Genomic DNA, 14529 nt, shown 5'->3' on the forward strand with positions numbered 1-14529 from the left:
GAATGTTTAAAAACTGCAGAAGGTAGTTTTTTTGATAAAAAAATAGTTATTCTTCACTATTTAACTCCAGCTTCTTTAATAAAATACATATTTAACTTCCCAACTTTAATCTCTTTTATCTTAAAAAGTTACTTATTTTTTTAAGTAGTAACAAGCAACTTGTAGATTCTCTAGTAGTCAATAAATTAAGTCTTTGTTAAAAAAAATTGTTTTTTCCCTTGTTTGGCTAGGCCATACTTTTACACTGTTTGAGTTTTTAGTGTATACTATTTAGGTTTAAAAGATATCTGAATATAATTACTTGATAACTACTTTGTAAGAAAAACTCGTTTTTGAACCTAGCTTCATTTTCATAACTATTTCTCTAGTTCGGTAATTAAATTGTAGCTATATAAAACTAACAACATTTGCACAGTTAACAGTGAAAAAAGTATATTAGTTAAAAAAAGTACTGTACAAGTTGTTGTTGTTGTTGTTGTTGTTGTTGTTGTATATTTCAACAAACTTGTTTTGTTAGGATCAATATTAATTAAATATTAGCAAGTAAATTTTTAAATAACTACACTGTATTTATTTATTTTTAACAATTCTAATTAATAACATATCTCTATTGTTTATTACTGTTTTCAGATGTACAACTGAACGTAATCAATTTGTTAAGATAAGAAAATGGCTTTATACAAAACAACATCTCCTGAATCCTTGCTGTGCTCAGATTTCAATTGTCATCTTTCCACCAAGGACATGAATTACATCTTTTCTCATCTTCCATCACATTCAGTAATACCTCACCAAGTTCACACAAGCAAGCCTTTCAGCTTTTCCGAAGTAATTTCAACTCCACCTCTCTGTGCCGTGTCTCATGGCAGCATTAAAAGACCTCCAAAGACAATTTTTTCTAATTCTTCTCCAATGAGCTACAAGACCTCGCCAGCTTATACCGAGTTTGTAAATTATGACAAGACCAGTTTTGTTGAAAAGTCTTTCATCACCAAACCGCCTGCCAACTATCACATTGAAGTTGCTACGTTGTTTGGGTTGTCAGACAAAAGTGAACTTGAATGTAAATTTACTAATGCACCTACAAACAAGACTAGTAATACAAAAAAAGACAATATTAGAAACTTATCAAGAACCTTGAAAACTATAAGTCATGCTGCTGTTTATAATAAAGGAAAGAAAGTTTCTAAAAGACCAAAGTTTTTATGTAATAGAAAAACTATAGCAGAACAAGATCTACTATTAAGCGTAAACAGGTTTTTGAAGTCATGTAGAATAAAAGATGAATCTTTTTCTGTTTCAAGTTAGCTTAAATTTTGTTATTATTTTGATGATATTGAATAAAATTATAAACTATAAATTTTTTGTTTTAAATAATACTGACAATTTATTGTTTAATACATCTAACTTATAATCAAATATAATTTAGGAATTAATATGCTTTTACAGTTAAAATTTGTTTTAAATTTAAATTTCAAAATAGTTTATATATTTTCCAAGTAAAAAAGCTTTTATAGAAAAATATTACTAAATACTATAGTGTATTATTATAGATAACTAAACAAAAAACAGTTTTATAAGTAATTGTTTTAAAAGAAATAACTTTATCTAATGTGTGTTTACAAAAAGTACTACTGTAAAAAAGTTAATTAGCTTCAGTGCTTAGTTATATTTTATGCAAATTGTGAAATGTTTTTTATTAAGAGCTTGTGTAAAAAGTATTTTTTTATTTAATATTTTTATACTTTATAAATTATTATATTTTTGTACTTAACTTTTTTATGCAAAAAAAAAAAGGGTCAAAATTGTTAAATATATAGTTTAAAAATACTTCAAATAAGTTTATACTAGCTTAATGATAAAAAAATGTTCATATGCTGTATTTTTTTTTCACGCACTTTGAATTTATTTGATAAATTTTAATTTTGTTAAAAACTGTTTTTATTAGTTGTTGAATTATAAGTTTTTTTTTATTAAAAAATGGTTTGATTTTTATTTGGTACTTTTAAACAGTTTTGGCACCGTTCCATCACATTTTTTAATAAGATAATTTTTGTTCAAGATACTGTTTTATAACATAAGAAAAATAGTCATATTTTGTTTAGTCATTCACAAATTAAAAAATATATATCTAAAATTTTTATTTTATACTGTGACATTGTAAAGTTAAATTACTTGATTTAAAATTAAGATTAAATAAATTTACATCTTTAGAATAAGTGCTTAGACTTGAACCAAAAAAAAAAAACTAAATTTGTTGTAAATTAAAAGTAATCAGTATTTTTATAATTTGTAATTATCATGTTATAGTCAGCTGTACTTTACTAATCATAAGTTATTAAAAAAACATTTTCCTTATTAAAAAAGATGTTTTTTTGTATAATTATTCAATGTTTCATAACTAGAAATTAGGTAGTTTTAAACTCAAAGATAGTTTTTTTCAAAATAAATATTTTCATAGAACCCGACCTGTCGAACGAAGTTGGCAGTGAAACACACAGATACCTAACAAACATCATGACGTTGATGAATGAGAACTTTGCAAACAAATTAGCCAAAGAGCAAGGCTTAACAGAATTCGCAGATGCAAAGTCTCTTTTGCACAAGTCTAGAAACCTAAACAATGGAAGCCTAAATATGTCTTTACCGCCCTCTAATGTCAACATAATTTCTGTTGACTCTTGTCAAAACCAAAAAAACAATCCTAACAACAGCAATAATAGCAAGGATCATTTTGTAATCATTCATGTTCCTAATAACACAAAGCAGAATTTAAATAACTTAAAAAGTAAGTTTGTTGATATACATATTAATACTTATTCAATGAAAAACTAAACTTTAGAAAATATAAAGTATTTATTGTATTTAAACAATTTCAGACTTAGATTATACAGTTAGTAAAAAATAAATATGAAACTTTTAACCTTTGTGAATGACAAATTCGTTGATATACAGTCTGTAAAAATAATATTAAACTTTTTATGTTATTCTATTTGTAAAAAAGTACATTGTTTAAAATCATACATTTAAAAAGTAAAAATGTAGCATATGCAGTTTTAGATCACTTATTGACTAGATATTAAAATATATTATTTTAGAAATTTAAATTTACTTTTGTTAAGCAGATGCCGACCAGTCTCCCTGCGATGATAGTGTTATCGATTTAGATGAAATGGACATAGATGATAACTTTTGCGAGTATGTTGATTGTATATTTTTTATTTAAAAGTATAGCTACCAATTCAAACAAACAACACGAAAAATACATAAACTTATTAGTATTAAAAAACAATTTATTTTTACTTTTGCATCATATTTAGTTTGTTATTTATATTTAAAAATAAGTTTTAAAAGTTTACCAGGTAAAAATAAAAAAGTTGAGAAATTGTTTAAAATATTTATTTTAGTTAGTTTTTCTAATAAGTTGACATCCATGAGTAATGAGTTTTAAGTGTCTAGGTTAATAGTTGATTTATAAACTGCTGCTTAAATTATTGTTAAGAAAATCCTCAACAAATATTTTTTGAACTTTATACACAATATCGTTAGAAAAATAGTCCAATAAGATAAAAAAACAACTAGCTTCATTTGTTTAGTGCTTCTTTGTTTTTAATAATAAAAGTATTGATTTGATTAATGCTCAGTTTTATGGTACTATATTGGGTAATTTTTACTTCAATATAACTATTTTTTAATTTCAAATTATATTTTTTATAAAGAGTGTGTTAACTTAAAAATTTACTGTATAGAAAGTAGTTAGGAAAATTAAAAATAAATTGTATGCCATCATATTAGATTTTTAAATAAACTTCAAAGTTCATAAAGTTTTTTTTTTCATTTTGATTAAGGATATTAGGTTCACTAAAAAACTTATAGCTGCTCAGCTATCATAATGACATTTTATTGTAAAATTTCTAAAAGGTTTTACCAAAATTTACACCAAAAAGTAAATTGCTCGTTATCTAACAACACTAACTGAATTAATTAATTTTTCTGAGTAAAAGGTTAAACAGTGTAAGTCTTGTACATTATGGGTTAAGCTATTAAGTATTTTTTTCAATTTTTTTTATTTTTTCAAAATAGTTACTGCGGATAGGCACTAGATGGTTCACATTACTTGTATAATGTATACTAAGTGTTGATTAGTTTATTGTATAGGGAAAACTTAAGTGTTTGCAAAATGAGTAGCTGTTTTCTAAATTTTATTACTTGTATAATAATTGATCCTTCGTAAATTTGATTGAAACTTAAAGCTACAACCTTTTATGTTTAGCAAGTATTTAAAGTTTGAACAGTACTTTTAACTAATCAATTTACATCAGTATGTAACATGTATTACAATAATGCTTAGTTATGAGTTATAGTTATGGTTTCTTTAGTGCATAAGTGTATTTGTTAAGTACAAGATACTAAATTGATTAGTTTTTTTTTTCAGCAGAGATATAATCGTAATTTTTTAAACATAAGTATATACGCTTTTAACTTTCTTTTTAAACAAACACCCAGCTATTTAAGTTAGAATTTAAATGCTAAAAGTAAAACTTCAAGAAAATTTTAGAAACATAAGAAAAAAAGTTGATTTTTAGGTTTTAAATTTTTATTTTAAACTTAATATGTATATATATAGAGTATATTATAAACAATTTTTGTATAAAATATGAAAAAAAATTGTACTTGATTTACAAACTATATATGACATTTTACAGTTTCCAAATAATTTACTTATTTTTTTACAAGTATTTATACTTGTACTGCAAATAAAAAGCCATATACAGTAACAAATTAAGTATAAAAAACTATTTTTAAATTAAATTATTTGTTAATTTATAGTTGTTAAAGAGTATATTGATTTTTTCTTACAGATTTATAATAATTATAATGTTAGATAATATATATATTATCAACTTAAATAATATAATTGTTTTTAGAATGGGTGAATACGGTGTCAAGCAACCTGATCTGAACTATTCTGAAAATCACAGCTGTAAGTTTAAATTTTGTTTAAAAAGAACTGTATTTATGATTTTAAATGAACTTTAAAAAATAAAAACGTTTTGAACGACTTTAATAATAATAAGTTTCCAAGTATTTATATTAACTAAAAGATAGGTGTGTAGATAATAAATAAACCGTTAATTAGTACAGATAAATAAAATTAGTTTCTAATTCGATATCGTCTACAAACACTCATCAAAAATTTAAGTGCACGTGAATCCAACAAAGTAAAAGCTGTTGTTTTTAACCATAAAGTACCAACAATACCACCGCCAAAGTACTAACCGTATCACAATGCAATTAGCAACAAGCGCCGCTCGAAACTCGCTGTTGCGCACTGAGAAGTCGCTTTGAAGCGGCCCACAAGTCGCGATCGAAACCGAGTTGCGTCGTGTGAAGCCGAGAGAGCTCTCGTAAGTCGCCTTTGATGTCGCCGCCGCTTTGTTGCTCGCGCGCTCTCCAATTGATGTATTATTAATGGCGCACCGAAGCCGGCGCTTTGGCGAGGGAAGCTCGGACGGCTTCAATGGGATTTCGTGGCGCTTTGATCGATTTCCACTTTCATCTCCCATCTGCAGCTTTTGCAACTTGTCTTTGATATTCGGCCCGCGCTCACGGCGCTGTAATTGGTTAAACGGTTTAGACGCTAACAGACGTGTCCAAGTTGTTCTTTTTATACTATCTCGTGAGGTAAAGTTGAAATTTCGTTGAAAAAATTAGAACAGTATGAATAAAACTATGACAGCATAAGTTCAGCTGGATGTTTCTGCTGAAGAATACCTAATAAATTAATACTTTACTACTTTGTAAGCATACAAGTTGCATTAATAAGTTATTTAAACTAAGCTACTTAATTGCTTTTAATTTTGTCCGTACAAATAAAAGAAGATAAAGTAGCATATTTAAAAATATTATAAACGTTTCAACAGTAATTATATTTTACTTTATCAATCAATTTGCAGTGTCGACCGAAGTGGAGTGCTTCTACTGCCCTCAGAAGTTTGCCCACAAGGAGGACAGGGCCCAACACATGACCACCCACCTGTCCTCACATCAAATATAACTATAGTACAGGGTTGCCAAAAATCTGGAAATACCTGGAATTATGGAAATTTTGAAAAAATCCTTGAATTTTGAACAAAAATCAATGAAAGTCTAAAGTTTTAAACAATTTTCACATGTAAAATTACGAAACTTGGAGTAGATACGAAAAATCTATCATTTAAATAGCTTTTTTTGTTATATTTAGATTTTTTTATTACAGAACACATTTAAATTAGCATTACAGTATCTTTTCAATAATGTTATACCTTTTAAAACTTTAATCTTAATTTTATTTTACAAATAGACTAGAAAACTTAAACGTTCAAAAACCTGGAAAAAATTTTCAAAAAACTTTTGGCAATCCTGTATAGTATTTCCTGCCTACATTTGTTCTATTTATCGTGTTTATTGTTGGTGCTAATATCATGTTTCGTCGGGCTATTTGTGTTCAGATTATTAGTTTCAATTATGTTGTGTGTGTTTTGATTGGTTACTTCAAATTATGAACTCGGACACGCATTCATAACCACATTTTGTTGCCTAAGTGTTTATCAATGGATTTTTAAAGCGGTACAAAACTGTTTATACACGATTAATTAATAAGTTTGTCATTAGAATACTTTTTATAACTGTCTTAATTGATTATTAGTTCATATAAATGAAATTGCTCGGATTTTTCGCTTTATTTTATTGCTAAACTTTAAAAGTTTTGATACTAAATTCAAAATGACCCACTGGAATTCTTGCCAACTGTTTTTTTAAAGTTTTTGTGCTTTTTTTTTTTTAAACTTAAACCGACTGAACTAATACGAGTTTTGTAAAATTACTAAAAAACCATTTTATAGTCCGGCCTTTACTTTGACTAACTGTTTTTTTTTGCCTGATAACATTATTTTATGTTTGCAATCGTATTAGCAAAATAAAATATTATTTATATCAATTTACTGAAGTAAAAATTTATTAATCTAACACAGATTTAAAAAATATTATGTAAAAAGTTATAGTAAATTATTTTTAGTTGTACCTTACTGCTTCTTAATAAATTTAAAAAATTTAAACTAAGATTTGGTATTAGTTTTAAACGATGTTAAATCTGTTTTAGATTTTGTAAAGAAACTTAAGAAAAAACTAAGTTTTTAGCAAGTTGAGTTTAAATGTATAGTTTGATTATAGCTGAAAAACAATACATCAGTCTCGGTCTATTTATGATAGTTAAATGTCTCAGTTGTTTTAAGTCAACAATAAATTAAAATTTAGTTAAACAGTTTGCAAAGTAAAGTTAAACATACTGTAATGAAATTTTAAGTGTTTTTGTTTAACAAACAGTTGATAAAACAATTATCTTTAACCTCGTAAAAGTTTTGTATAAAGTTTGATAGTTTTAGGATATTTTTTAGGCTTCAGAGTTACTACTTTTATATCGAGTTTACTAACAGGATTGATTGAAAAAAAAAAACGTTTTATGATTTAAACTTTTTAATATCAAATAAAAAATAATTTCATCTTCAAGAAGTTTATCAACCATTTTTATCTTTAAAATTATAATAAAAATGTTGTATCAATATGAAATAAATTATTAATCGCTAAAAAATAGTTTTGAAAATAGTGATCTGAAAATATAAAACCTACTAAAATAAGATTATTTTTATAGTAATTTGTTTAATCAGTATTTTCTAAAAAATCTTTCACAATAATCTCCTAGCACAGTGTTTCTGAACCTTTTTCTAGTGACGGAACCCTTTTCCAAAGTTCAACTTTTCCGCGGAACCCTTAATTTTAATTTTACATAAAATGTTTAACTAAATAAATGTTCTTTTTTAAATTTCGAAAGGTTTCGCGGAACCCCTGAGAGGCGTCGCGGAACCCCATTTCAGAAGCACTGTCCTAGTATACTTTTTTGCACCTCATAAACTGTCCAAAGTATATAACAAGTTTTAATCTGGTACTTGTAGTGCGAGTATTCAAACTTTGACAACGACTAAAGATAAAACTTGTTTTTATAGATGTGTGTATTCTTTTAATCAACAACAATTTTTCTGTTAATAAGAACAGTTAAAGATTATTTCAACGTTATGAATTAATTTGAATTAAGTCACATATAGATTTTTTGACTAATAAGTCAAGTATATATTCATACTTATTAAATTATGAAATAATTTTTTTCTAACATTCTGTCTGAACAAGTAGTTAAAGTATCTTTGGTAAAAAGCTTAAGAATAACAAACAGTAATTAAGAAACACTTTAAAAATCTTCTACAAAAATTTTAACTTCACAGGATTGGTAAAGTTTTTGTATTAATTCAAACACGGTTTAGTAGCGAAAAAAAAAAAAAAAAACAAGTGAATACTATAACTAAGGAGATTAAGTAAATACTCAAACAACCTTTTCATGCGACATCCATTTCTATGACTAAGAGTTTAGTTCTTTTTCTAGGTTATCAAGCGAGGCACGCAGTATTTTCTTGGATGTTTCAGCCTATTATTTTAGCAGAGATATCTTGTAATCATCAAAATTTGGATGAATAATGTAAGAGACCTTCTATTGCAACTTAGAATACAAAAAAGTCCACTAGATTCAAAATAGGCATTATAGAAGACTATATCTTTTTATTGAAAAATCTACGAAATTATTTTTTTATATTTTTGAGGTTTTGGATGGTGCTTTTATATTGTTGTAGTGTAAAAAGCTGGTCTTTAAATGTATTTCTATCTTACCTAAAACTAGAGACAAAATAAACTTAGTCTAGATATTTCAACTAATTTAAACCCTCTGTAGAACGAAAACAAAACATTACGCGCCTCTGGCTTACACCATGAGTTAAAACAACTTTTTTGTCGGCGGGAGATTTTTCTCATGGATATATCAATTGCTACTGAAAATTTTGCGTCTTTTATTTCTATTTGAAAACAGAAACTCTAATTGTGAGTATTATTTGTAAAAAAAATGATGTCTCGCTCTGCCAGCCAATTTTCGAATCTTTAAGGCAAACATTTACCTTGTCTAATTTTTTTTTCTTATAATGGAAAAGTGTGCGGCAGAATTTCTTTTATATCTTTTAGGGAAACAGTTTAATATTATTATTGATGAATTCCTTAATTGAGGTCTTACTCACAAAGAATATTAATCCATCAATATTTATAAATCTATTTGGAGCCTTTTTTATCCTTTCATGGACAGCTTTAGTTATATTGTTTATGGTTATCAAAATTTTTTGATCCGGTAGATCACTGATCAAAATAAATCAAACTATATTTTAGTTTTTCATACAAAACTTAAAACTTATGTGTTACAATATACATTCGTTAAGATATTTTAAACCTTTATTAGCTTGAAAGTATATAAAACTTTATGAGTTAATAATAGCGTATTAAAATTATTCTACAGTACTTAAAAACTAATAAATAAAATTAAGGTCATGTACTGAAACCATTAATAATAAATAGGAATTCAACAATAATAATGGTGCACTTGTTCTGGGAAAACTGTATCCGTGAATAAAACTTGATAACGGAAATGTATTTTTGACACCAGATCCTTAGACAAAACATTTTGAGCTTTTTTTGTCGTTCAATAAAAAATAGCAGCTGAAACCGGCCATACTTTGCGTTCTCACAGAATTTGTGAAAAAACAAACAAACACAAAAAAAAAAACAGTGTAAGGTGAAATTGAAAAGTTTAATAAAAAAAAAAAACTAATAAGTTACAATAAAAAAAATCATAACAAAATTATTTAAGTTGAAATAAAAAAATTAAACAGTTTTATTGTGGTCGTATCATTTAGCAGACACGGTAAACGGCTGTCTACATGAAATTAAAAGGCTTAAAACTATCACAAACTCTTCCAGAGTGTCAATCTATATAATAATACTAAATTTTTTGTTTATTTGGTAAATTAGACTAAAGGCTTAAACCTTGAACAAAGGCTCGTATAGAATTTTGCACTTTCGTTTTAACACAAGTATAGTAAAGAGTTTTTTTACAAGTTTAAGTCAATGTAAAGTGTGTAAATGTTTTACCTTGATAAAATTAAAACATAGTTTTAAATAAGTTTTTAGCATCTGTTGACATTAAAAGTATACTTCAACGACAGTTTTTGAATCAAACATACATAACACTGGTTTTTGGATTAAAATTTTTACTTAAGGCATTAAATAAACTGTAATAATAAACTGTAAAATAAACTGCAATCGTTCGAAGATCAAAACCAACTGGTCAACAAATATATAAATAAAATAATATTTTTTACGTATGTTTTATCAACATTTTAAATAGTTATAATGTAGAAAAACTAGATATATTTATCTTCGACAAACTTTTTACTAATATATACGTTTGAATATACTTCCTAAATTTGTTACAGAAGAAATCCTTCGGCTGAAGTTTAACAAGCAACTTTATTTCCAATAAGTTCTGCTTTCTAATCTTACTTTGTATATAGTTTATAAGTGGAATTACATGTTATTTGTCTCAATACTTAAAAGTTTTATCTTTATCACTAGCACAAGCGTAATTTTATGTAATAAATACAATATACATCAAGGGAACACTTATAAAGACAAATTCATGATGAATGGCATGCTCCTTTTGTAGATAAGGATCGGTCAGCTTGTGGTAATTTGACAAATAAATGTTGGTTAAAAAACAACTAAAAAAATGTCTTCATTCTTAGAATAAAATAACTTAGCAAGATATCATTCGTTTATCAAAATATTTTTAGTTTTGCTTATTAAAATAGAGTATTGTTCATTTATCGAATGTATTACATTTATAGAAGAAGTAATCCCAAACTTTTAAAGACAGTGAAATACGTAGTTTGTACAAAGTATTAATGTAATATAAAAATTGTTTAGATTATTTACTAAAAGCTAAAAATTAAAATTAACTTAAACTGATAGATATTAAATTTTACTGTAAAATTGTAAACTTAAAGTTTTCCTGTTAAAATAAGGTAATCCTAGTTTTTACAACCTTTTTAATTTAAGTATCACAATTATGATTCGTGTATTTTGTTATAAAATAAAACAGTTTTTTATCTGAAAAATTAGTTTCATTTATCGTAACCGAATCATTTTTTTTAAGTATAAAACTATAGTAACTTTTTTTAAAATTAACCATGTTTTTTTTTGCCTTTTGAATAATCTTTAGGTGTTCTGCTTAATTTAAGTTAAGTTTTAATAGAGTATAATTGTTCTTTGTTCTATAGAAAAACTATTTTTTTTAAACCATAAAAGTTTGTACTACACTTTTGAGTCACATCAATAGCAGTATGATTTCAACTTTAAATAATCAAATTAATTTTACATTATTATTTAAAGAATTTAGTCTTTAAAAAGGTTTAATTTACCTACACTTAAATCAAATTGAAACAACTTGATCACTGCTTGACAAACTTAAATAATAATGTCTTGTAAATTTAAATTTATACTAAATTTTTATGTTTCTATTTAAGCTCAAAGTTTTGACATTATATGATTGAGCAATTAATCTAAAAAATTTAAACATAACATTTAAAGTGTTAAATTCTAGTAGTATCAATTTGAAATTTCATATCTAAGTTAAAATATTTTGCCAAAATGGTTGTTCTAAGAATATAATAACTAAAATTATTTCATAACAAGACTTTAAACTATCCAACATATAATAGACAAGCTAACTCTAGTTCTAATATTTTTTATAACTCCAAAATAACTTTTATAGTGTATCTATATTCTATAGCCCATGTTTTACTCTTTTATAAATGACATTGTTTCATGAACCTTATATCTATATATAGCATTTTTCATTAAGACTAGTATTAATTCTGAGAAACACGAAAACGTTATTTAAGATTTTTGTTAACCAACAATTTAAAAATTTTCATAGATAATCTTCAAAAATTTTAAAGATAGTTTATGTTTCTTAAATTTGTCAGTTAAATGCATTAAATGTCATTAATTCAATACAACTAAACAGGTCTTAAAATGGTCATTTTGTATTCAAAAGAAGTTAGTCCTCTGCGAATGAAAAAAGCTATAAGGAAGTACAAAAGGACTAAAAAGTTTCTTGAAAAATGTAATGATAACATTCAGAAGATCTGTGATGAAGCGTCTGATAGCGAAGCGAAAAAAGTCTTGACAACTGTAGAGAATCAATTAAAAGAACCTCTAGAGCCTAAAAGTAGCTTTAAGGAAGTATGCACGACTGATGAGAAATTGTTCATTATGTCCACTGATAAACTAATTGATGTTAAAGATAAACCAGCAGCAAAGCCCGAAAAAGAGTCTATGGAGAATAAAACAGGAGCATTAACATTAACAAAAAACAAGCAACCCGTTGATAAATCGCAAACTAAAGTCAAACAAGCTGACCCTAAAGAGGTAATCACTACTGATAAGAATATAGCTGACGTCAAAAATCCGAAGAATGATAAGTTGAAACAGAAACGTCATGTGAAATCCAGACTTGTTCTAAAATCAGCTTTAGAAAGGGTTGATGCTACGAAATTAAAACAGAAAGAGAGTTCAGTGGATCATAAAGTTAATAAACTCAAGTCCACTGATAGTTCTTACAAAGACAAGTCTGAAAACTTACCGAAGAAATTTCGTAGAAAGAATAAAAAGAAAAAGAAAAATATTCCTAATACTGAAATTTATGATTTTAAGGTTAAACGAGTTAACCCGGAAATATCACCTAACGTCAAAGTCGAAACTGCTCCGAAAACATCGACTAATGATTCGAAAAATGGAGAAAAAGGCAATATTAACACCAACAATACTCCGGAAAAGGATTCAGAAAAGGTTTGTATTGTTCATGGGCTTAATCATATATATTTAGAATTTTTTTTTCAAGATATGCTTCAAAGTATCTCTGAAAATTTACTTCCTACATCAAAAAATGAAAACAAAGATGTTGAACATCCGCAAGATGAAAAATTTTCTGTGATAAAAAATACCCTGAAAAATAATAAACCGGAGGTTAGTAATTCTAAATCTAGAGATTTAAAACGCACTGCTTGGGACATAACTCCGAAAGCAACGATTCAATCGAATTCTAAGTTTGTCAACCACCTATTTTCAAAATACGTTTCTGCGGACGAAAGTTCGTACAAAGTTCACAACGCAGTCAGCAGCATCACAACTAATTTCGTCAGAATTTTGTGCAGGGTTTGGTGGAACGCTGAAACCCAAGTTAAAAAGTTAAGAACATCCGAAGCGGAAGAAATCCTCAAAGATGCTCAGCAGGTCACCATATTGCTTTCAATTTACTGCAGCATCATGCACGAAAGCTACAGTTCATTAGTGCAGCTTTGGAGTGGCAACCAAGTTTACATTGATTTTGATTTTTACAAAAGGCTGGATGAAAACTGCATGAAAGCAAACTGTACTTTGGCGAAGGCGTTGGGAGATCCGGTTTTTGAAGAGGAGCTTCGCAAAACTACATTTGCCAATTCAGTAGTAATGGGAGAGTACTTGAAGTTCGTTTATGACCTTTATTCAAAACTACACAAAAAAAAAGCTGCTGAAGACGAGTGTGAAAATTCCAATGAATATCACTCTGTTGCATGTTGCAAAGGAAGTGGACAACTTTCCACATCAAACAAAAGCAAGTAGCCGCATGTTTTCTTTTTCTATAAATTTTTTATAAGTGATTTTGAATTATAATTAGTGTAATGTTTTTGTTTATGTTTAACTGTTGATTTTATTTATATTTTTGTACGCAATAAATAACAATAAGTGGAATTCTGTTTTTTTGTTTGTTTGAACATTCGGTTTTTTGATACGTTATGAATTTGAAATACTAATTATTAAAAATAGGCTGATTCTAATTGATTAACCACATAATAATTATTTTGAAATTGATTAGAAACCTAAACCATTTATACTGTAGTAACCTTGTAATCTTTTATAGCTTGAATGGTTAGCAAAAAAATTAGTTTAAAAGCTATATGCCTTAAGTTTCGTATGTAATTAAAAAACTTATTTCATCTACTGTAAACAACTACAAATACAAAAGTACAAAGTTTTTCTAATAAAGTAAATTACTTTTCGCTTCTCTATTGTATAACCGTTGTGCAAATAATTCTTAACATTGGTAAAGAGTTATTTGACGCTCGAAAATACAGTTTTAACATATCCAAAATAATCAAATGTAATACTTAATTTGATTATTTTTTTATTCTAACCTAGCATGGGTTAGCCACTTTTTAGTATCATCCAAATTTATCAAATACTTTTGCGCAAGTAAGATTTTATAACCGAAAAGTTTTCGCTATATAACGTTATTACGAATATTAAACTAAAATATAAACCTTCGTTAGCTGCACGATTAGTTACTATACTACTATTAGGGCACGTTTTAACGTGTTAACTAAAAAGCTTGAACAGCTTGTGTTCCCATACTGTTTTGAAGCTTAAAAGTTTATATAGTCCTGAATGTTTTCTTCATTCATTTTTGCAGTTTTCCGATCTCTGATGATAGTTAATGGTTAAAATTTTCATTAAGTAAACAAG

General features: G+C 26.6%; 1 protein-coding gene across 1 annotated transcript; it reads left to right on the forward strand.

Moving 5' to 3' along the window:
* Positions 1–669: 669 nt before the first annotated feature.
* Positions 670–6823, forward strand: LOC145846926 (uncharacterized). The gene is made up of 5 exons (XM_082953458.1): positions 670–1303; positions 2462–2788; positions 3126–3198; positions 4929–4984; positions 5958–6823. The coding sequence occupies exons 1-5, from the start codon at positions 670–672 to the stop codon at positions 6056–6058; spliced, it is 1191 nt and encodes a 396-aa protein (XP_082809584.1). The 3' UTR covers positions 6059–6823.
* Positions 6824–14529: the final 7706 nt, after the last annotated feature.

The sequence above is a fragment of the Thalia democratica genome, unplaced genomic scaffold (assembly GCF_965202585.1).
Source record: "Thalia democratica unplaced genomic scaffold, ktThaDemo2.hap1.1 HAP1_SCAFFOLD_716, whole genome shotgun sequence".
NCBI lineage: Eukaryota > Metazoa > Chordata > Thaliacea > Salpida > Salpidae > Thalia > Thalia democratica.

What these genes read in the sequence shown, in the direction of transcription:
- LOC145846926 (XM_082953458.1), top strand. Translation starts at nt 670, where the DNA reads ATGGCTTTATACAAAACAACATCTCCTGAATCCTTGCTGTGCTCAGAT. An exon ending in ATAGATGATAACTTTTGCGA is followed by an intron (nt 3,199 to 4,928) that starts GTATGTTGATTG and finishes AATTGTTTTTAG; the next exon opens with AATGGGTGAATACGGTGTCA. An exon ending in CTATTCTGAAAATCACAGCT is followed by an intron (nt 4,985 to 5,957) that starts GTAAGTTTAAAT and finishes ATCAATTTGCAG; the next exon opens with TGTCGACCGAAGTGGAGTGC.